General features: G+C 52.6%; 10 protein-coding genes across 10 annotated transcripts; 7 read left to right on the top strand and 3 right to left on the bottom strand.

The window, feature by feature from the left end:
* Positions 1-244: 244 nt before the first annotated feature.
* Positions 245-785, top strand: LMH87_000041 (uncharacterized protein; the record flags this gene model as incomplete). The annotated part of the gene is made up of 2 exons (XM_056197884.1): positions 245-268; positions 327-785. 2 exons carry the CDS (start codon positions 245-247, stop codon positions 783-785), a joined length of 483 nt encoding a protein of 160 aa, XP_056054886.1.
* A 217-nt stretch (positions 786-1,002) lies between these two features.
* LMH87_000040 (uncharacterized protein) lies at positions 1,003-2,979 on the bottom strand (the record flags this gene model as incomplete). Its single annotated transcript, XM_056197883.1, has 4 exons — positions 1,003-2,277; positions 2,335-2,684; positions 2,735-2,753; positions 2,815-2,979. 4 exons carry the CDS (start codon positions 2,977-2,979, stop codon positions 1,003-1,005), a joined length of 1,809 nt encoding a protein of 602 aa, XP_056054885.1.
* Positions 2,980-3,506: 527 nt separating this feature from the next.
* Positions 3,507-4,578, bottom strand: LMH87_000039 (uncharacterized protein; the record flags this gene model as incomplete). Its single annotated transcript, XM_056197882.1, has 3 exons — positions 3,507-3,599; positions 3,673-3,960; positions 4,009-4,578. 3 exons carry the CDS (start codon positions 4,576-4,578, stop codon positions 3,507-3,509), a joined length of 951 nt encoding a protein of 316 aa, XP_056054884.1.
* A 1,091-nt stretch (positions 4,579-5,669) lies between these two features.
* LMH87_000038 (uncharacterized protein) lies at positions 5,670-7,493 on the top strand (the record flags this gene model as incomplete). Its single annotated transcript, XM_056197881.1, has 5 exons — positions 5,670-5,729; positions 5,789-6,337; positions 6,387-6,551; positions 6,603-6,969; positions 7,189-7,493. 5 exons carry the CDS (start codon positions 5,670-5,672, stop codon positions 7,491-7,493), a joined length of 1,446 nt encoding a protein of 481 aa, XP_056054883.1.
* A 555-nt stretch (positions 7,494-8,048) lies between these two features.
* On the top strand, positions 8,049-8,305 carry LMH87_000037 (uncharacterized protein; the record flags this gene model as incomplete). The annotated part of the gene is made up of 2 exons (XM_056197880.1): positions 8,049-8,214; positions 8,271-8,305. The coding sequence occupies 2 exons, from the start codon at positions 8,049-8,051 to the stop codon at positions 8,303-8,305; spliced, it is 201 nt and encodes a 66-aa protein (XP_056054882.1).
* A 235-nt stretch (positions 8,306-8,540) lies between these two features.
* LMH87_000036 (uncharacterized protein) lies at positions 8,541-10,271 on the top strand (the record flags this gene model as incomplete). Its single annotated transcript, XM_056197878.1, has 7 exons — positions 8,541-8,948; positions 9,005-9,291; positions 9,344-9,405; positions 9,452-9,530; positions 9,587-9,696; positions 9,747-9,971; positions 10,036-10,271. 7 exons carry the CDS (start codon positions 8,541-8,543, stop codon positions 10,269-10,271), a joined length of 1,407 nt encoding a protein of 468 aa, XP_056054881.1.
* Positions 10,272-11,615: 1,344 nt separating this feature from the next.
* On the top strand, positions 11,616-14,563 carry LMH87_000035 (uncharacterized protein; the record flags this gene model as incomplete). The annotated part of the gene is made up of 5 exons (XM_056197877.1): positions 11,616-12,029; positions 12,083-13,658; positions 13,737-13,849; positions 13,899-14,088; positions 14,142-14,563. The coding sequence occupies 5 exons, from the start codon at positions 11,616-11,618 to the stop codon at positions 14,561-14,563; spliced, it is 2,715 nt and encodes a 904-aa protein (XP_056054880.1).
* A 743-nt stretch (positions 14,564-15,306) lies between these two features.
* Positions 15,307-16,614, top strand: LMH87_000034 (uncharacterized protein; the record flags this gene model as incomplete). The annotated part of the gene is made up of 2 exons (XM_056197876.1): positions 15,307-15,407; positions 15,459-16,614. 2 exons carry the CDS (start codon positions 15,307-15,309, stop codon positions 16,612-16,614), a joined length of 1,257 nt encoding a protein of 418 aa, XP_056054879.1.
* A 1,287-nt stretch (positions 16,615-17,901) lies between these two features.
* LMH87_000033 (uncharacterized protein) lies at positions 17,902-19,215 on the top strand (the record flags this gene model as incomplete). Its single annotated transcript, XM_056197875.1, has 1 exon — positions 17,902-19,215. The coding sequence occupies one exon, from the start codon at positions 17,902-17,904 to the stop codon at positions 19,213-19,215; it is 1,314 nt and encodes a 437-aa protein (XP_056054878.1).
* A 277-nt stretch (positions 19,216-19,492) lies between these two features.
* LMH87_000032 (uncharacterized protein) lies at positions 19,493-20,557 on the bottom strand (the record flags this gene model as incomplete). Its single annotated transcript, XM_056197874.1, has 2 exons — positions 19,493-19,825; positions 19,886-20,557. The coding sequence occupies 2 exons, from the start codon at positions 20,555-20,557 to the stop codon at positions 19,493-19,495; spliced, it is 1,005 nt and encodes a 334-aa protein (XP_056054877.1).
* Between the last annotated feature and the right edge of the window lie 161 nt (positions 20,558-20,718).

Genomic DNA, 20,718 nt, shown 5'->3' with positions numbered 1-20,718 from the left:
CAATGCGTCCGCACAGTAAATAAAGAAGCATACCACTGCATCATATTCTGGCTCAATACATGCATCCAATCATATACTTCCCTGGTTATGACCCAGTTCTCCGGCAGCTGGCTTACACAGAGGCACAAGTCACCCCAGCGCTGATTGGTCAGCGCCTCCCGTCGGCACTACGCCATTGCTCTGCAGCTTTTCTGCGCAAGCTTCCAATTTCATCATCGCCACTCCCACACATTCCACCGCAACCATGTTTGCTCGCTCACTAGCTCTGGTACGCACTACAAAATGAAAGCGCAGATTTAAGTCCTGCCGATTGACCTGTTTCGCAGAATGTCACCCGCCAGGCCGCCCGACCGGCCATGCGCGGCGCCGCCACATCCCTCGGGCGCTTCAGCCCAGCCGCGGCCCCCAAGTTCCTCACACCAATGCAGGTCCGCCTGCTATCCGACAAGACACGTGCCGCCATCGACGAAGCCGTCGGCTCAGCCCCCGTAGTGCTCTTCATGAAGGGCACTCCAGAGACACCCCAGTGTGGTTTCTCGCGCGCTGCCATCCAGATCCTCGGCGTGCAGGGCGTCAACCCGGAAAAGTTCGCTGCCTTTAACGTGCTGGAGGATCAGGAGCTGCGCGAGGGCATCAAGGAGTACTCGGACTGGCCCACTATTCCGCAACTCTACATTGAAAATGAGTTTGTGGGTGGATGCGATATCTTGGTCTCGATGCACAAGAACGGCGACCTGGCCAAGATGCTGGATGAGAAGAAGCTGGTTGTCGAAGGCGAGGAGTAGACCGAAACGACAAAAATCGAACGAATGAGAATATACGACGCTGTTCTAGCCCTGGGTAGATAAGTGGCGGCATGTAAAACAAGAGACGGTTTTGTGTACTATACGGACGCCGCTGATTGCGGGACAATAAATGCATCATGCCCAGCATGGGCAAACTTTGCAGTCTATCAATTGCATTCTATCAATTGCAGTCTATGTTTGGCTCTAGTAGAGGCATTTACAGAGGATACGCGCCGCCATCCGCACGAGGATCACTTCCCGCAGACCAGATGGGCGTCTTGTCCACTGGGTCAACCACGTAGCGGATAATCTGGCCGCGCCCAAACAGCCCGCGCCCACTTCCAGTGACCACTTTGACGTTATGCCCGAGTTTCTTCAGCCCCTCAATCGTCTCAGCCGGCATGCCCTCCTCTACGCCCACCGTCCACCCCGTCGCGTTGTCCGGCTGGTCGTACCCAGCCCCGATGCAGATGCGCGGCGCGTCGAGTGCCTGCTGTGGCGTCAGCCGCCCGACCACTTGGCCCAGCAGCACTTGCACGTGGCCCTGCGGCTGCATGAAGGCGCCCATGACGCCAAACGCCGAGTGCAACGAGTTGTCCTGGATGTTGGTCGCCATGGCCGGGATGATGGTATGGTACGGACGCTTCCGCGGGGCCAACGCGTTGGGGTGGCCGGGTGTCAGGGAGAAATTGGCGCCTCGGTTCTGCAACGTGAAGCCGCAGCCCGCGGGGATGACGGCCGTGCCGAAACCAGCATAGTTGGAGTTGATGAACGACGCAGCATTGCCTTCCGAGTCAGCCACGGTAAAGTACACCGTGTCGCTGCTGCGCAGGGCCGGGGAGACGGACGACGGGTCTCCGTGGTCGACCGTCTCAAAAGCCTTGGTTGGGTCAAAAAGCTTGGCGCGCTCGGCGAGGTACGACTCCGAAATCAGCTCCGCTGCGGGCACCTTGCTGACATTCGGGTCCGCGACAAACCAGCTGCCGTCGGCAAAGCTGATGCGCAGCGCTTCGATAATGGCATGTAGGTAAGGGGTGGTATTGACGTCTTCAGATTTGAAGGTGGGGATCTTGCCTTGCTTCTCCAGCTCCTGGATGATGCCCAGAGCCATGAGCGCGACGATGCCCTGGCCGTTGGGCGGGTGCTCCCATAGCTCGATGCCCGCATCGGCGTCCTGACCCTGTCCGCGGAACTTGAGCGAGATGGGCTCCACGGGCTCGCTGCCCGTGTCGAGGTGGTGCTGGAGGTCCTCGAGCGACAGATCGCCGCCGAGGTCCTGCACCACCTTAACCAGCGCCTCGCCAATGCGCCCGCTGTAGAAGCCGGCTTTTCCTTCGATGGCGAGGGTGCGGAACGTCTGCGCCAGCGTCGGGTTCTTCATGATTTCGCCTGGGCGCGGGGCGCGCACGCCGCCCTCAGCCGAGGGGTCTTTTTTTAGCATCTCGGCAAAGTTGGGCGAGGCATTGCGGATTTGCTTCTCCGAGGCCATCCACTGCGATCCTGATTAGCTAGTCGGCACAGGTGTTGTGGGAGGCGTGATGTCACGGACACTGTACCCGGCGTCTTCCGAGATTGGAAAACCCTTCTCGCCAAGTTCAATCGCAGGAGCCAGAATCCGCGCGAGATCAACCCTGCCGCTGCCAAACTTCTCGACGGTGTCGACCCAGCCGGCCGCGGCGCCGGGCACGGTGATGGAAAACGGGCTGTTCTTAGGGATGCTCGCAACGTCGCCGTCTTTGAGACCGAGCTTGGCGCGGACGTGTTCGAGACTATATTTGGCCCCAGAGCGACCGGAGCCATTCATGGCCTTTACCTGCTTAGATTTGGCGTCCCAGAAGAGGATGAACATGTCGCCGCCGATGCCGGTAGAGCACGGCTCGGTGAGGTTCAGACCGGCGGCTACGTGTGTTAGTGTTTATTCAGCGTTGGGCATTGCAGGAATCATGTACCGACTGCAACAGCTGCGTCCTAAATTCTGTCAGTAAATCTGGAAAAGAAAATGGGGAGGGCTCATCTCTCTTGTACGTACAGCTGCATTTCCTCCTGCACGCAAAACGTCAAGGCCGCACTTGGCGGCCAGTGGCTGCGAGCAACTAACAATACCCTCGGTACTGTGGACGACGCTCCGGCGGGATGCGTACTTGTACTGATCCCGGGCGGGCTCTTGGAAGACCGAGTCGCTGGTGAGAGGCATCTTGTCTTGTCTGGCTTTTTTTTTTCTCAGAAGAAGAAACAGAGAGACGAGTTGGTGTCAAAATGCAGACACTGCCTCCCCGCCATCCCCCCGAAACAACTCCCAATAAATGCACGCACTAGTTAATTAACACTGGCCCGCGGCATGCAGCGGCAGCGCAACTCCGGGGCTCGCCATGCGGAGTGATGGTGTGCGCTCCGGTGGCTGGACACCCAACACCCAATCTAGAAGGCGCACAGCGCGGGGCAGTGTCTGCGCCATTGATAGTTACCCGCTGTATTTGCCGTTGTTGACAATGTGCTTAGTGTCCCGCGCGACCGGAGTTTCAGCTACCCTACGGCAAAGTTGTGAATAACTACGTCAAACAACCGTTGTAGAATGTTTGGGATAACATATTAGAACGAAAGTCTGTAGCTCCAGCTTCACAGTGTTCTGCAAGATATCTCCATCATTTCTCGCCCTCTGTTACCTGCTTGCCCAGATATGTTGTGTCTCCCAGGTCAGCATCGGGGCCCCAAACAATGGCGTCACCAATACGGTCTGCAGTTAATCCAGCACGACCCGGCTTCAAGAACCCTGCCTCCAATTGTCGCTGATATGAGATCTTTCGAAGTCGCTCGCTTTCGGCCGGTGTAAGTTGCAAGTAAGCCTGATTAGATGTTTTCCTGCCAACACGAGGGCAAATGTACTCACGTAAAATTCCACCCCTATGGCATGGATCGCAAGCGCCAACCACACAGCAGCGCCAAATGTGATGTCCAATGACGCGGCTACATTTTTCGCTTCCCCAGACATATTTGCTCGAACAATAGACCACGCCGATAGGTCAGAGCAGGCAGGGTGAGCACCTTCTAGAGCTGTGGCATTGCTGTAGAATGACGCGAGCTTGGCGCAGCTCATTGGCGCGTAGTAGGGCCCTTGATTAGAAATTATCGTGGCGCTGATGAACATGATAAGTCGACTGGTGATTATACTTCCGGCCTTTATAGAGTTAGTATCTTGAAGTAACAGATGAATGAGTCTCCATACGTAGAACCAGGCTCTCAGCATCCACGCACGGTGCTGCTCCAGCTGCAGAGTCTTAATATTGTATAGGGCAATAGCCAGTGAGCTCAAAAACATGATGCCTAGGAGGCCAGCAACTATTTGAATGCCGATACTTCCGCCGAATGAGACGCGAGCGATCATAAAGGCGCCGACTGTGGCCAGCAAGCTAAGCAGCAGCACCAGGTAACCATTGATGCGATGGACAATGATGTAATTCAGTCGAATAAAGGGAACAAATTGGAAGCAAGCCAAAAATGCGCCCGGGACAATAGTGAACAGATGCATCTTGATACCAATCAGATAGACTGGGTGTGACTTGTAAGAATAACACTCGCCAGGGCCCGCAGAGTTTGGGCCGCCCTTGGCGTCCAGAGGGCAGTACACGCCATCAAAATCGAGATACATGAAACGAGCGAGGCAGAAGCCAAAAAGGGCACCGCAGAAGATGAACCAGAGAACAAAGTTGTAGCCTTTGCCGAAGCCGACTGGATTGTATACCTTGCGCATTTCGGCAACAAAAGCATTGGCGGGCGGACGAATGGCAGCGGCCATGTTGAATATATCAATTGGACAATAATAGAAATGTGTAGTTGATGATTTATTATCACATTCGCTCCAGAATTGAGCGTTCTTGACGCCCTCTTTATAGCTCTATTGTTCGTTCAGCTTTTCTACTCATCATGCGCGCTATTTGGCGAGTGCGAGAGCTCGATTCCCTGGCATGCGACGGTGAGCGGCAGCCTGGCTTCAAGCGCTGCAAGATGAGCTGCTCATTCATGATTGAATCTCGGGGAACCTCAGCTAAGCATCGATGGCGGCCCAAACCACGTCATCGAGTAGCCTTGCGTCAACCATTCCCGCACTCGCACTCGCTAGATCCACTCGGCGCCTTACTGTCCAGCGGTGCTAGCCGCCCCGGGACTAAGGGGAGTACGATTGCCAGCTACCACGTCGTTTAGTATGATTAACTTGCTCTCGAGATTGACGGACTTATCTTTCGAGTTTTCAGTTTGCGAAATTATGTGGGAACGTAAGAGTTTCCGAGTGATCCCACCCGAGTTATATGGAAGCGTTGGAACAACGTTGTTCATATGCCGTACAGCCGTGCCATCTTGGGCAACTATCTGCCAATAAATTCATGCCAAGGAACTCACGACAAAGCAATTAAGTATAGAAGTAGCGAGAGAATGTGAGCTCTGCTTTCTGGAACAATAGGAGGCTAGCAAAAGTCGGAGCGTTCTTCGTTGGGGTGTGTTCCGGGCTATAAACGTGGGCTACCCGGTAGTTGGCCATGAAGTCTCCCTCGCCCATGCTCGATGCAACCTAGCCTGCTTATGCAGGGCGTATCACGCAGTTCTCGCGGCAGGGGAGATGCTCGGAACAACACCCCCCACAAATGCACGAGGTTTCATGGAGTTCAATTATGCGCCGTAGATGCGCTTGCTTCAAGTCAATTTAGTCTATTTATGTGTTCAAAGGGTGGCTCTGCCACTGCATTCTTTTTTTTGGCCTTGCCTATGCACCCAGCTTCATCCCATATCGCAACCCCTAACAGCGTGGCTGAAGCGTAGAGCACAAATTGTCCCACGACGCGATACGCTGCAAGGCCTCGCTCAGACACGCATCTCCGTGACGGAGCCACCATGGTTGGAGTCCCGGGAAGATCGAAAGGCTGCCGAACCTGCCGACGGCGTAAGAAGGGAGTAAGTGGATTGCGTCTTGGATACTATTTCTGGAATCGAGCGAACTGACTCCATCGCAGTGTGATAAGGCCGAGCCTTCGTGCGCCCAGTGTCTTACCGCGGGCTTAATATGCGAGGGCTATGGTCGCGATCTCGTTTGGGTTAATGCGACCACAGAGGAGGAGCCTACCGGGCGGCAGCGACGACCGCCGACCAATCCATCGGAGCCTTGGCAGGTTCGCTACGCCGGACAGCATGGGACCAACATCGAAGTGATTCTCAGAGAGTCTCTCGCCAAAACGGCCCGAGAGCAAAAGTATCTCGGCATGTTCTGGTCTGCCTACCTGCCCAATGGCCGCGCCTTTACATCGCGTGCCTGCAGGCTATCTACAGGAGGCTGGACAGCCCACATGGGCAAGCTCTACGATGCGGAGCCGACACTCCGTCTCGCTTCATTAGCAATGAGCGCATCGGTCATCGGGCACCAGAACCATGACGGCCAGCTTATAATCAAGGGCTTAAAGGCATATTCTGAAGCTATTCAGGAGATGACAAGAGCCGTGGCCAGCGATTCACGGAGGCTGGGCGATGGTTTATTGGCGGCCGCACGTTTGATGGAATTTTATGAAGTATGTTCAATTATACCGAAATGCGTACGGTGTACTTATAGGTGCATAGATCCTTTTTGGAAACGATTCTAGCGAATATCCAGATGCAACAATGCACGTGGACGGATGGCGCGGCCACAACAGTGGGCAAATGTCATTAGTGCTGGCCCGAGGCGCCCCCAATCTGCAGTCCGGAACAGGGCACCAACTGTTCGCTGATGGTCGGTTGAATATGGTATGAACCGAAAACACTACTCGCTTTTCTTCCGCTTACGACGATCTGTAGGTTGTGGGCGACATCGCCAGGCGGCGGCTCTCGAAGCTTGCTACATCAGCTTGGAAGAGTGTTCCATGGCATACACAAGACAAATCTGTGAAGGATAAGCTAATAGATATATTGATTGATGTTCCAGGACTACTGGAAGATCTTGACAACATCAAGGCTACCGAAGATCCCCAATCGAAAGAACTAGCCCGGCAAAGCGCCCTCTTGGCGTGTAAGGTGTGCCATCAACAACTTATCGCTTGGGAAAAAGAAGTAGGAGACGATCTTTTGATCTACGACTACATCGCCTCTGGCTTCCCCTTACCGGTCCCCAAAACAGATATCGATACCGCGCTCTTGCAAATAACTAGCCTCTACTGGGTTGTCGGTATTTTACTGTACTCAACCATCGGTCTGTTGAAGAGGGAAGGACCGCAGCAACAGATACCCCGGCCGCAAAGTGGCCAGCCTTCATACCTTTCACCACCTGCCTCAGTTTCATCAAGTATCTCATCAGGCAGCCTATCCCCCTCGCCAGCCCCTGTATGGAAGCCACAAGACGATCGTCGCAGCCCAATACTATGCGCGTACAAGATCGCGCATTCAGTGCATTTGTTCTGGGAGCCTGCGGCAGGGGCCTTTGGTAACCACATCGGCCTGTTTCCTCTTGGAGTTGCCATGAGATTCCTAGCGGGTACTGAACCCATCGAGACTAGCGAGCCTTACAGATTGATGCGCCAGCTGTTCCGCCGCCCGTTCCTGGGCACGCAAATCGGGACTTTTCTTTCAAACCTACAGCGGGAAACACCCAGGGAAGAACTGCGCATGATGGAAGGCGATGCCGGTATTCAAGCGCGTGCACATGCTTGGTGGCATCGGAGCAACCTCACACTACGACACGAGCCGCAATGATTAAAGAACATCGTGGCTTCAAAATGTCCGAAAAACATTCATTATGTGATAAGATTTAGCAAATGAACTTCTGGCAGAAGGTTTGTAGATCTGAATATGTCCTCGTCTTGCAACTCATTGATCATGACTACGCCCCATGTAGCGGCTTTGAACCCACGACTTTTGACAGACGGCGGCTATAGGGGTTTGGATCAGCTGCAATAGTTTTATAAATGAAGCGGAATTACTGGTGCCTAACCATCATATTTGATTCGTCATGAGGAAGCGCATTGATTTTTGACAAGAAGCGAGTGCCGGGCGGGATGTGGGGGATCCGAAGGTGGCGCGACCTCTACAACCTGAGCGTACCGAGCCATCCAATCGCCCTACACTCTCAATGGCGGTCAAGGTGGCAGCTGACTTATCTTTCGGATCTGCGAAAAGAGGGCGACCAGGAATGCCACCGACGGCTTTGAATTTTTGCACCCAAAGTGCAAGGCGACAGAGCTCCGGGCAGGGTTCAGCCTTATCTGTAGTGTCCACCCAGGTCGAAGCGAATGTTTGACGTCACAAGCTATGGGGAAGCAAGGCGTGAGGAGTGACGAAGAGCAACATTTTACCCCGAATAACAACGGTATTTGCTATCCAGCGCCCTCCAACTGCGGTGTTTTGCACATTCCCGCCAACTACGCGTCGTACATTGCAGACGGGAACGAGCTCTGTGTAAGCCGGGCTCCTGTTGGTACGCCCGACCTTGCCACGCCAGACTAAAACTAGAGCCTAGCCTAACAGACCCAGTGTTGCTTAGCTTTGGGACGAACAAGCCTTTATAATCTGGCGCATTCAGCAGATTGCGCGAAGTAGGAAACTTTTAGCTCCGGCATACCCGGACCGCCCACTCCCCGACAACCAAGTACGGCGCCGGGGCCCGTGGGCTCCATCCTCCAAACAAAGTACGTTGGGACCTGTTAAAAATACGATGTTCATATAGCTCGTGCTCAGCCGTTGCCAGAATCACTTATTCCCTTTCGACCTTGATACTAGGCTTTGTTGTGCGCAAAACAAGAAATGCTTCACGTTGTCATTGTTGGTGCAGGCATCGCTGGCCTTGCAGCCGCCGTGTCGCTACGACGAGCTGGCCACCGTGTCGAGCTCTACGAACAATCGTCCATGAACAACGAGATTGGCGCAGCAATCACGATTCCTCCAAACGCGAGCCGGATATTACTAGCATGGGGCGTCCAACCAGAAGATTGGGGCATGGTAGTTTCCGAGGGCGGCAGCAGCTATAATCCTTTTACCATGGAGAAGACTATGGACTTTATGAGCAATGAGACTGCAAAAGATACTGGGGGGACGCCTATGTATCTTTCGCATCGAGTTGACTTGCATAATTGCCTAAAGTGGCTTGCGACTCGGGAGACGGGGCCAGGAACACCAGCGAAAATACACCGGGCGAGCGGCGTCGCTGCGTTCGTATGCTTACCGATTCGAACTTGAGCATGGACGATAGGACTGACAAAAGATTTAAGGATCCGGCGGTACCCTCTATCACGTTCCGAGACGGACACACCATACACGCCGACTTTATTGTCGGCGCCGACGGCGTCCATTCTCGCGCCGCGGAGGCGATTCTACAGCACAGAGTCGAGGCTGTTGCGCCGCAGCACTCTAATGTTTGCTATAGATTTTTAATACCGGCGTCGACACTAGCGGAGGACCCGAAGACGAGGCAATGGAACATCACCGATGTATCCCGGGCACGGGTATTTCCAGACAACCATACGCAACGACGGCTGGTGACTTACGTTTGTCGCAAGTGAGTACATGATCGAGGGGAGTCGAAGACTTGGCGTACTGATGACAAATAGTAAAACGGTGCATAACTTTGTTGGGCTCTTCTACGATGAGTCGTTGAAACTAGACACGGAGGGTACGTTGCCAAAGGCAGATTTACGAGCGGTGCTGACACCTCGCAGATTGGCAGGCATCTGTAGACGTTGAGGAAATTGCCGACAGGTTCAAAGACTTCCACCCGGATATCGTTAATGCTATACGGTAAGTAATTTACTATACGCGCATGCCATGCCACGAGCGCTTATACTCTGCTTTAGAAAGGCCGGTGACGTCAAACGATGGCCTTTGCTATATAGACACCCTCTGAAGAAATGGCATAGGGAGATGCTGGTTATTGTGGGCGATGCGGCGCATCCTATGTTACCGCGTAAGCAAACTGTATTTCCCAGCTTGAGTGTTTGCTGAAAGACGATTTAGACCAAGGACAGGGGGCCGCGCAGGGTATCGAAGATGGGCTGGTTTTGGGCATCACCATGCTCGGAGCGCAGTCAAGAAGTGACATTGCGGATCGATTCAGCATCTACCAAGACGTTCGCCAAAACAGGGCCAGCGTCATTCAAATTTTAAGCAACATCGGGCAAGATCAAGCGAAACAGTTGAAAAACGAGGTGTTGCCCTATCTTGAGGAAGATAAGATCCCTAGTAAGTCTTGTATACATGGCCATGCAACCCAGATGAAGCAAGCGGCTTACAAAACACGCTATAGCCAATCCAGTGCAAATTCAACAATTTAACTTTGCGTACAATGCCATCGACGCCACGGTGGAAGCAATGAGACGTCACGAACCTTCCTTCTCGCTGCCGGTCGACTTTTTCGACCACGAAATCATTGCAGTTCCAGCAAAAAAAGGCCCAGCGCCACTGCACAAGGCCAGCGCGCCGCTGCCACATTGTGGGAGCGAGACGACGGGCGCTGGTCCCGCAGCCGTGGAGATTTCATGAGCAAGAGGCGAGAAAGCTGTCATCAATATGGCTTGCAAATTCCTTGGCAGACAGAAAAAAAAAAGAGAGCTGTTTTCTGAACCAGGCGGGGATTTTCAATCATAATTAGATTTTCCTCTAAAATTAAAGCCTCCCAACAGGGAAAAAAGGCTTAGCGCAGGGCAGTTGTACGCCGAAGAGCGAGTTGATATTTAATGGCCTCACAACTAAATGACCTGACGGCCCCTCTGTCCAAGTGGAGCAACACCTTCGTGACCTTTTCGGTTGCGTGCCGAAGACTAATGTGTGATCGGCCGTTGGATAAAAGTGCAGTTTATCCTTAATTACTTTACCGACGGGCAGCAAAGACCGCTCCAGACTCCTGAAAGGCGGGCCTCGGGCCTCCCAAGACTATAATCACATGTAGTGACTCACCTGAACTGTTTACTTTCGGGCGGATGCTAGGCATGCGCGCATGGCGACGAGTTGAACAGGAGCCACCGACGTAGCCCCCTTGGGGGCGTAACAATGACACAGCGGTCGCATTTGTAGGCTGTCATTTTATTGAAGCCATGCGAGCATCATCGTACGAAATAGGTCGCTGGCAGATGCAATCCCGAGCGGCTCTGGCTAAGTTTACCATTGGCAGTCACCGCAACCTCGATTGCACTGGACTGGCCTACGTACCTTTCATGAAGGCCGTTCTTGCTCGGCAGCTCCAGCTACTGGTAGCAAAGCAACAAGGCTCAACATTGGGGAAAACTGGAGCCGACTCCGCGGTTTCAAGATTTTTCTTTTGGTTTTACCTTTCCACAGTCGCTCGGGGTGAGACGACATGACCAACATTTGCGCGATTTCATGGTTGCAAATTTTCTTGTCTGAGTCGGGCGGGCTGTGTCGTGGCTTAGACCTGCTCTTGGCCGACTTGGCGAGCCGCTTCCGCCAATCCGTCTTCACACCACATCGTTCGAGCCTTTTCCAATAGCCAAGTAAATTACTGGGTCTCAAACCCCCACTCCCATTTGCTATCCCCTGCGAGATCCGCGTGAGTGCTTTGGTATGTGCTCCGAGCGGCCTGTGTGTCTGGCAGATAGCATGTATAAACACCAAAAATTTCCCGTCTTCAGTTTTCGTCTTTTCAAATTATCCCAACACAACTGTTACGATTCGAATCATCCATACATGTCATTCCTCAACTCTAACCACCAAGACAACTGGGCTCCGTCTGTAGAGCCTTCCACAAAGCTGGCGACCACGCAAACCCGACGATACTTCGCAGCTCTGGCGGCGATAGCAGGCGAACAACTAGCGGCCGAGTTTGAACCGCCATAACTTGAGAACTTGAGCCGAAAGTATTATGAGAAAATGTCTATATTCTCCAAATTGATGAGCTCCCGTGGGGCGAAGAAGTCGTATTCTTCGTCCGTCAAGAGCGGCCTGACGCCTTTGCAGAGCGCGACTCCGGTCACGACGGCAAAGACGAGCGGGCTGGCTTGGGGTGCGCCGCCAGAGCTTGCGCTGGACAATACGACTGAGTCTATCCTACGAGCTTTTGCCTCTCTTCCGCTAGACCAAGTGCTTGATCATTTGCAGGTTGAGCAGGAGGGTCTGTCGTGCCATGAAGCTGAGGCTCGTCTCCGTGTCAAGGGACCGAACACGCTTCGTTCCCAGAAGCCCCCATCTTGGTTCATTCTTCTCTTAAAGGTCATTCCGAATCCGTTCAATATCCTGTTAATCTTTCTCGCCATCATCAATGCCTCGATCCCCCCACCGGACTGGGTTAGTTTTCACTTTTTTGATATGGCACTGTGGCGGTCGACTGACGAGAATAGACTGGTTTCACTGTACTGATGGTCATGGTCTCAATCTCTGTCATTGTGCGATTTTGGCAAGAGTATCGAAGTGGACTCGCTGTTTTTCGTCTTCAAATGTCCATCAAGACAGCTGTTCGCGTGCGCCGTCGCGAGGTCGAGACTCATGTACCGACATCCGAACTGGTGCCCGGCGATATCGTGCTGTTGGCTCCTGGTGACATTGTGCCCGCCGACTGCTTGATTCTCGAAGGATCTTTTCTTCGCATCAGCCAGTCGCAGTGGACGGGAGAGAGTGCTCCTGTCTCGAAGCTTGCCTCCACGGGTGGTGACAAAACCGACGGCTCTCTCTTTGATCTCTCCAACATTTGCTTCATGGGTACTGGTGTCGTTTCTGGCAAGGCAACCGTTGTGCTACTGCGAACGGGCGGCGACGCTCTCATTGCTGCCATGTCCAAGGCGCTCCAGAAGAGCCGTGGTCTCAATGCTTTCCAGCGAGGCATTCAAAATGTTACTTGGATGCTCATTGGCTTCATGGGTGTCATGGTACCAATTGTTCTTGTTGTATCTGCCAGAAGTACCGGTGACTGGGGTCAAGCAGCCTTGTTCAGCATCAGCGTCGCGGTTGGGCTTGTGCCTGAAATGCTGCCCGCCATTGTCAACGCGAACCTGGCTCGTGGAGCGTATTTGCTATCCAAGAAGAAGGCCATTGTTCGTCGACTCGACTCAGTGCAGAATCTCGGCGCAATGAGTGTTCTTTGCAGTGACAAGACCGGGACTCTAACAAAGGATGAAATAACAATGCGAGAGGCTCTGAATTGGTCCGGCAATTTTGATGCTGAGGTTTTGAAACTGGCTGTCATCGAGGCCACGATTCAGGGCACTGGTGGAAACAACATGGACGCTGCAATCTGCAGCTTCCGGCTTGAGAACGGCGAAGAAGTTCAAACTACGAGATACGAAAAGACGGTTGTTATTCCCTTCGATTTTGAGCGTCGCCGATCTGCTTGCATCGTTCGTGGCGTCGCCGGTGGCGCCATGCTCATCTGCAAAGGCGCCTTTGAAGAAGTGTACTCCCGCTGCTCGAAGATTCAGACAGACAAGGGCGAGAGCGCCATTGCTGGTCATCACCGCACTACCCTCAAGCAACAGGTCAAGACGCTAAACGGTCAGGGTTACCGAGTCTTGCTGGTCGCTACGAAGCAACTTGTCAAAGCCCAGATCGATGACGAAGACAGCTTTGAGGATATCGAGACGCACATGACGATCCATGGTCTTCTTACGTTTGTTGACCCGCCCAAGCCAGATGCTGCAGAGTCCATCCAACAACTCAAATCTCTCGGTGTTGATGTCAAGGTGCTTACAGGCGACAACATGGCAGTTGCTATGAACGTTTGTCGCGCGCTTGGGCTGGTACAGCGCCAGGATTTGATTGACAGTGATGGCCCTGAAGCCATGACGGGAACAGAATTGGCAAACTTGGTCGACGAGGAAGACTTTGATGAAGCGGTAAAAAGCTGCAAAGTCTTTGCTAAGGTGTCCCCAGTTCAGAAGGAAAGCATTGTCGCAAGCTTGAAAAAGCATGGACATGCTGTTGGTATGCTTGGCGACGGCATGAATGACTGTCTGGCTCTGCGGAAGGCTGATGTGGGCATCTCTGTCGACTCCGCTGCAGGTGCCGCCAAGGACTGCGCAGATTTCATCCTCACTGAAAAGGGCCTGGGAATTATCGTCGAGAGCGTCACGATCGGCCGTGTTACTCACGCCAACTCCATCAAGTACATCAAGGTATGCTTGCCAGACGCAGAATGATCGTCCAAACGCTAAAGGTTAGTAGATGGTTTTGTCTTCCAACTTTGGTAATGTGTTTAGTATTCTTGCTGCAAGCGCCTGGCTCCCGTTCACACCAATGACAAACTTGCAAATCCTCGCGCAAAATCTGCTTTACGACATTAGCCAGATCGCTATCCCTTGGGACAAGGTCGACCCAGAGTTTTTGGAGAATCCCAAATCGTGGCAACCCTGGGGTGAGTAGAGCGACTCGAGCAACACCGGTGACCAGCAATGCTAACTGTCACAGATCTACTTCGCTTTGTCGTAGTACTTGGTCCGACCAGCTCCGTCATCGACGTCTGCACTTTCTTACTTGGATGGTTCTACTACGGAATTCGCACCACGGAAGACGCGACTGCTGTCAGCCAGTTCCAGACCCACTGGTTCTTGCAAGGTCTTCTGACGCAAACGCTTATTGTGCACCTGCTGCGCACTGCCAAACTCCCGTTTGTGCAGAGCCGGTCATCTATCCATCTCGGCCTTTCCACGGCGGCGATTATGGCCATTGGCTTTGTGCTCCCATGGATCCCGGCATTCCAAAGTGCATTGTCATTTGTCAATCCCAAAGGCACTTACATCGGCTTTCTCTTCGCCGAACTTCTTGCTTACTGCATTGAGGTCCAGCTGGTTAAGATGGCTTACATTAAGCTGTTTAAGAACTGGCTGTAAGAGGCTGTCCCAAAGTAAGCATCCCCGCATGAGGTGACGCTCAGGAGCTGAAAGTTGCGGACTTTCTTGAGGCGTCCGATCTACGGGGAATCGCGCGCTACCCCTTGCATGCATTCAACAAATAAAGGCAGGGCCATGATTTGAAACAAAAAGCGATTGTTCAACACAAACGCATGTAGTGCAGAAGCTAGAACGAAAAGAAAATGGCAATTACACATCGATATTCCGTGGCCGAAAGCGGCGCGCCGTTAGCGTGGCTTAGGCTCCTGTTCTGGCGCACATCTCTCCAAAATGCCCCTGAAAACCGCTGTCCACGGCGAATGAGCCGATGAAACGACTGCAAATGTTTGTGTCCAAATACATGAATTGTACAAATGCTAAAACAATGCTCTCTGCTGCCTGCTGGCACGTTAGTGGCATGCGGACTCTACATGCTTCTCTGCGCCTGGCGGTGGGTCCAATGAATTGATTGCTGCTTGCTGCTTGCTTCAATCTGCTGCAGCCACTGTGCGACACCCAGGATTGTGTTTCCCATGTTCCCTGTACGCCAATGGCGGCGTTGGTCACTTGACCGCATCCGATCGTGTGGTCTAGAACCCAAGTTGAGCTTCACGGGCTGATACCCCGGGGCTTGTTGTTTGAGCAAAACTACACCGGCCCTATCAATACCGCCTCCGGCATCCGAAGCCGGAGTCCATTAGCTCTCGTAATACGGGTTCCGGCGGCATTCAACGGTCTACTCCATGTTTTATAACCAAAGGCTCACAGCGATTGACGACAGTGGCCGAGTCCACAATTCGACCCACCGATTTCGTAAGAACTTCCATCTCAACAAAGTTTTACAGTACGTGTTGTTTGTTGATAAAGTACTTTTTGCCTACTCAACTTTGTCAAGATTCCCTCACCATCCTCATATCCGTCATCCGCAGCGTCGAATTTGTTACCATTTGAAGGATAATATAATACAACCCCATCAAAATATCGATATGCCTGCTGCCGGAGCACCCGCCGCCAAGGCCAAATATAGTTTGCTCGACGACTATAGCGAGGGGGCACACCCTGAGGTTTTGACTGCCCTGCTGCAGAGCAATGGTACTCAAGAAGTAGGGTACGGCCGCGACACGTTCAGCGAGGAAGCAAAGCATCACATCCGAAGCCATCTCGGCAGCCAAGATGTCGGGGTCTTCTTTGTGCCGAGCGGCACCTCTGCAAATGCGATTTCCATTGCTGCATGCCTTCGCCCCCATGAAGCCGTCATTGCAGCCAGCTCCGGGCATATTGTTACACGTGAAACTGGTGCCGTTGAGGCTAGCGGTCACAAAATCATCAATGTCGTCCCGGAGAATGGAAAATTGACACCGGCCAGTATCGGCAAGGCGCTCGACGATAATTGGCACTTTCCGCACATGGCCAAGCCTCGCCTGGTGTACATCTCGAACGCTACCGAGATTGGTACCGTCTATACGAAGGCAGAGCTGACAGCCATCAAGCGTCTCTGCGAAGAGAATGGGCTGCTTCTCTTTGTCGACGGTGCCCGCATCGGCTGTGCATTGACATCTTCCAAAAATGACTTGAACCTAAACGATATACTTGAACTGACTGATATCTTCTGGATTGGGGGCACCAAGAATGGTGCGCTCCTTGGAGAGGCTGTTGTGGTCAAGCATCCGCAGCTAGCTGAAGACTTTGAATTCTTCGTCAAGCAGCATGGTTCGCTCCTGGCCAAAGGTAGAATCATGGGTGTGCAATTTGCGGAGCTGTTCAGGGAGAACCTGTACTTTGATCTGGCGCGTCAAGCCAACCGCGCGGCGGAGAAGCTATCGCAATCCATTGTTGGGGCTGGGTTTGCGCTGCGAGCTGAGACGGAGACGAATCAAGTCTTTGCTGTTCTGCCTTTGGAACTGGTCAAGACTCTGCAGCAAAACTTCTCCTTTTACATTTGGGAAAAGTACAACGACGAGTGGGCCGTGATTCGTCTTCTGACGACGTGGGCCACGGACCCAGAGCAGCTGGAGCGCTTTAGCAGTATTGTGCTGCACTGGACGAAATGAATAACTATGTATGAGCGTCCTTCTCCGTTGGCCCTAGCGCTTCTATAAGCCTAGGCCTGTTCTCTTTGCCCTTGCACAATTATACAGCACATGATCATCAAATCGCCACCGGGCGAACGCCGCGGGATAGGTAATACTCGGGGTTACACGAAACTAGTACTAAAAATTAATGCGGAATTTGGAAGAGCGCCTCTTCGGTGAACAAACATGCGATGCATGTTTCCGCGGGCTTTTGCCATTGGCTGCAGGCCGTAGCGACCACGTTTTAAGACACCTTTCGGTCATCAGTTCAGCGCCCGCCGTTCGCTTCCTCTGTCGCTCCTTCGCTCTGACTCGGGTCTTTCTCAGGCCATGACACACAAGACATCAATTACCTTCCCAGATAAATTAATATGGGTCAAGCCCTGTTCACGTTGCCGCCCACCATTGTATGCAATAGTACGGGGAATGCGATATTAATTGCAGAAATCTTCCAACGGGATGATGCCGTGGCAGCCCGGTGGCGTACTGTGCCACCCCGACTCTGATTGACCGGCCTCGTAGAGTTTCATCGCCTCGACAAGGGCCTTGGCTGGCGCTTCCCTTCTGGAACATGCATCGACTGATAGCCAGTAGTTATTGTTTCTGGCCGAAAGACATGAAAACGCATCCACCTTCGCAGCGTGTCGCCCATGGCCTGCTTCCTTGCAGTGCCAAAGCGGGGCGAGCGGTTGAAATTTTGTCTGCAGCTTCCACTGCTCCGCATATTATTGATGCAGTCTCCATCGGTAACGACCACAAACGGCTATAGTGTATGTAATAGCTCCAGGGCCCCTAAATGACCGCGAAAGGCTCTAAAATGAACCAAGCTTTTCGGCCAGGCAGTCCTCCCGATCATTTGGCTCAATCAGTGGGAAACGACCTGCAGTTACGACGCTAATGGAGAAAAACCGTATGGCCCCCTAGTTAGAGTGTCGGCCCGGAACCTTGGCAGGTGACTCGGTGCTTTGATGGAAGTTTGTAGATCACTGGCCAGCTAGTGTTACTTGCAAAAGAACATCGCACAGCTTATGCTGGCAAGGATGAGCCAACTATGCAGCCCGCCTCACATTCACGGATAGCTCCAAACGATGCTGCCTGCAGGTAGAATGCACGGTCCCGCAGCTGCCAAGCTGAGGTCCATTAACCACAGTCGCCAGGCTCGGTGTTATAGGGCTACCAATCAAGACACTGCTGCGTGTGTGTCCTTCGATTGGCACCATTGAGCCCAGGATCCTCTCAAAGGAAAGGATTGCACTACATAATGACATGATAGTAGCGCTAATATTAGTGGTCTCGTGTCCACGTGTCGAAGTGCTTGATCCATGGCCGAATGTTCTATATAAAATGGACGTGGCAGCACGTAGCATAGCAGGTTTTGCTGCTACAGAAAGACATACAACATTACAGGAAATAATGAAGTGGTTTCTTCTTCCAACTCTTTTGGCTTCTACGGCTTTAGCCGTAGCTGTTCCCATCCCAAGACAGGCCGAGGGACTTGACATCATCAAGACTGTTGTCCTGAAAGACGGCCAGGTGATTGACTGGGTTCGCCGGGAGTCCCAGGATGCCAATTTCACCCTCCCCATCAATTATGAGCTGAACAAAAGGAACAACGCGCAGATAGAAAAGTTCGCCAGCCCCCTTCCCGAGCATCTTCGCGGCCCTGAGGGCACAGTTCCTATCCCTCGTCGAGGCCTCGTGCCATTCCCCCCGAAAAAGCTGCCGACTGCGTCTGATGCGAGACTGCTTGATGTCAAACTTAAGGCCTCGGCCGCTAGCGAGGACTACGCCGGACAGCATTGGTACGCAACCGCAGGCAAACAGACAAAGATTACCGGAGGTGGTGGAGGCTTCAGCATGTTCAAGCCTTATCTCCAGTATGCTTCCGATTTTTCTCTCCTCCAGACGGGGTTGGCTCGTTATGAAGCCAAGACGGTCGAGTTTGGCACGATAACACAATCCCTGGAGGTTGGATGGATGTTCTACCCACCCCGGGGCTCCGAACCAATGTTTTTCATTTTCTTCAATACAAACGGCTACCAGGGCGTGGGCGACTATTTGTGTGGCTGGAACACAGAACAGAAAGGTTGGGTTCAAGTCGATGATACGATATACCCCGGCATGTCCTTTGACCACATATCTGTCATCGGGGGAGAGCAGCACGACTTTGATGCCAAATACCACTTAAGCGATGGCAAATGGTGGTTGAAGGCTTTCGGAAAGGACATCGGATACTATCCTGCCGACCTTTTCAGCAAGAAATCAAAGAAGGATGATACTCTTGCCTCTTATGGAGATCTGCTTACCTTTTACGGAGAAGTTTACAACAGTGGTCCAGAACTGACGACTACGGATATGGGCAGCGGCAATTTTCCAGAAGCTGGGGACGGCAAGGTCGGATACATCAAAAACATGGTATACACTGACAGTAATGGAAAAGAACAAAAATTCAGCGGCGGCTACACTCAAGAAAGTGATAATTCTCGGTACAGAATTAAGACTTTCTTCAACTCTGGTACTAGCTGGGACTCGTATGTCTACCTCGGCGGGCCTGGCGCCAATGGTGTTGTTGGTGGTTGAACTAGGCGCAACCATTCCGCCGTTCAATTCACTACGCTGGCTATTAGCTATTATAGGCTTTCGCATTCAAATTGAATATTCTGCGAGGTAATAATGCCTAACTATTACAGATAAATCATGTCTCCTAAAGTTGCCTGCCGAGTACTGCATGGTACAGTAGATGCTCACATTCTTATCGCTGCTGTTTCACGGGTTCTGGCCGAGGCAGGGGGTTGAACGTAAATGTATGCGGAAATGGAGCTATAATTGTCAAAGAATAATCATTATATAGATAATATCAGAGCATGTATCGAAAGCCGGAATCCATGGCCTCGACGGAGACCACTCTCTCCTGCAATCGGCTTTTGCTCACATCGCTGCGGGCGTCTTCCTCGTCTTGGCCGTGCATCTGCGCCGCCTCGAGTATCTCGTTCTCTCGTCGCAAGCACAAATACAAAATGGCGCAGCAGACAATAGAGACCATAACAAAGCCGCTATTTGCTATCATAGCCGGCAGGTACCGCGGGCCGGATGACTTTGGGTACATATATGGAGAATACACCTGCGCAATATTGCCCACCATGTTGGCAATCGCAAATGCAGAAGAGCGCTTTTCAATCGGGCGAGGTATCTAGAGCGTCCGGTCAGTGTGTTGTGCTTCTTTCAATGCAGTCTTAATCTCATCACGTACCGTAGAGCTCATCCACGCATACGTAATATCATAGCAGCCATATACACCACCCAGCGCCAAAAACAGCGAGAAATAGCGAGGCGCTAAACTCTCAGTTATCGCGGCAATGATAAAGCCGATCAAAGCAAATGCAAGCGGGACAATGAGATGCAAACATCTTTCGCCGAGTTTGTCACTCGAGACGGAGACGACAAGAGCAACAATTGCGGCGAAGATGAAAGGAGGCGCTGTCATCAGCAATGTTTGGACTCTGCTGAAGTGAAAAGTGTTCACGAAAGTGGGAATAAACTGAGTCACTGCTCCAGCGGAAGTTTTGAGAATGACTATGAGAGTGAGAAGCCAAACTTTGTAATCGAGCGCTGCCATCTTCAGGCCCTCCAAGAGGGGACCCCGCTCCTCATCAACGCTGCCGCTGTGCGCATGGAGGCGATGTATCGCCAGCGCACGCTCTTCAGCCGTCAACCAGGCCGTGTTTGACGGGAAATCGGGCAGGACAAAGATAGAGCCTAAGCTGACGACGACAGTGACAGTACCTTCGATAAGGAATAGCCACTGCCAAGAATGGAGGCCTCGAGCGCCGTCCAGGCCGTACTCAATACCAGCACCGACAAGACCACCAAATGCGCTGGATAAAAGACTGCCAGTATACATAATGGCTGTGCGCGTGGCCATTTCCTTTGGGGTATACCAGCTAGACAACATCAGTAATGCGCCCGGGAAGAATGGCGCCTCCAGGAAGCCCAGGAAGAATCGGCAAATGACAAGCCCTGTGAAGTTGGTTACAGCTGCTGTGCATGCCGAAACTACCCCCCACAAAGCCATGCAGACTGGCA

Source organism: Akanthomyces muscarius, chromosome 6, assembly GCF_028009165.1.
Source record: "Akanthomyces muscarius strain Ve6 chromosome 6, whole genome shotgun sequence".
Taxonomy (NCBI): domain Eukaryota; kingdom Fungi; phylum Ascomycota; class Sordariomycetes; order Hypocreales; family Cordycipitaceae; genus Akanthomyces; species Akanthomyces muscarius.
Note: the sequence above shows the minus strand (reverse complement) of the source record. Positions and strands in the feature narration are given on the sequence as shown.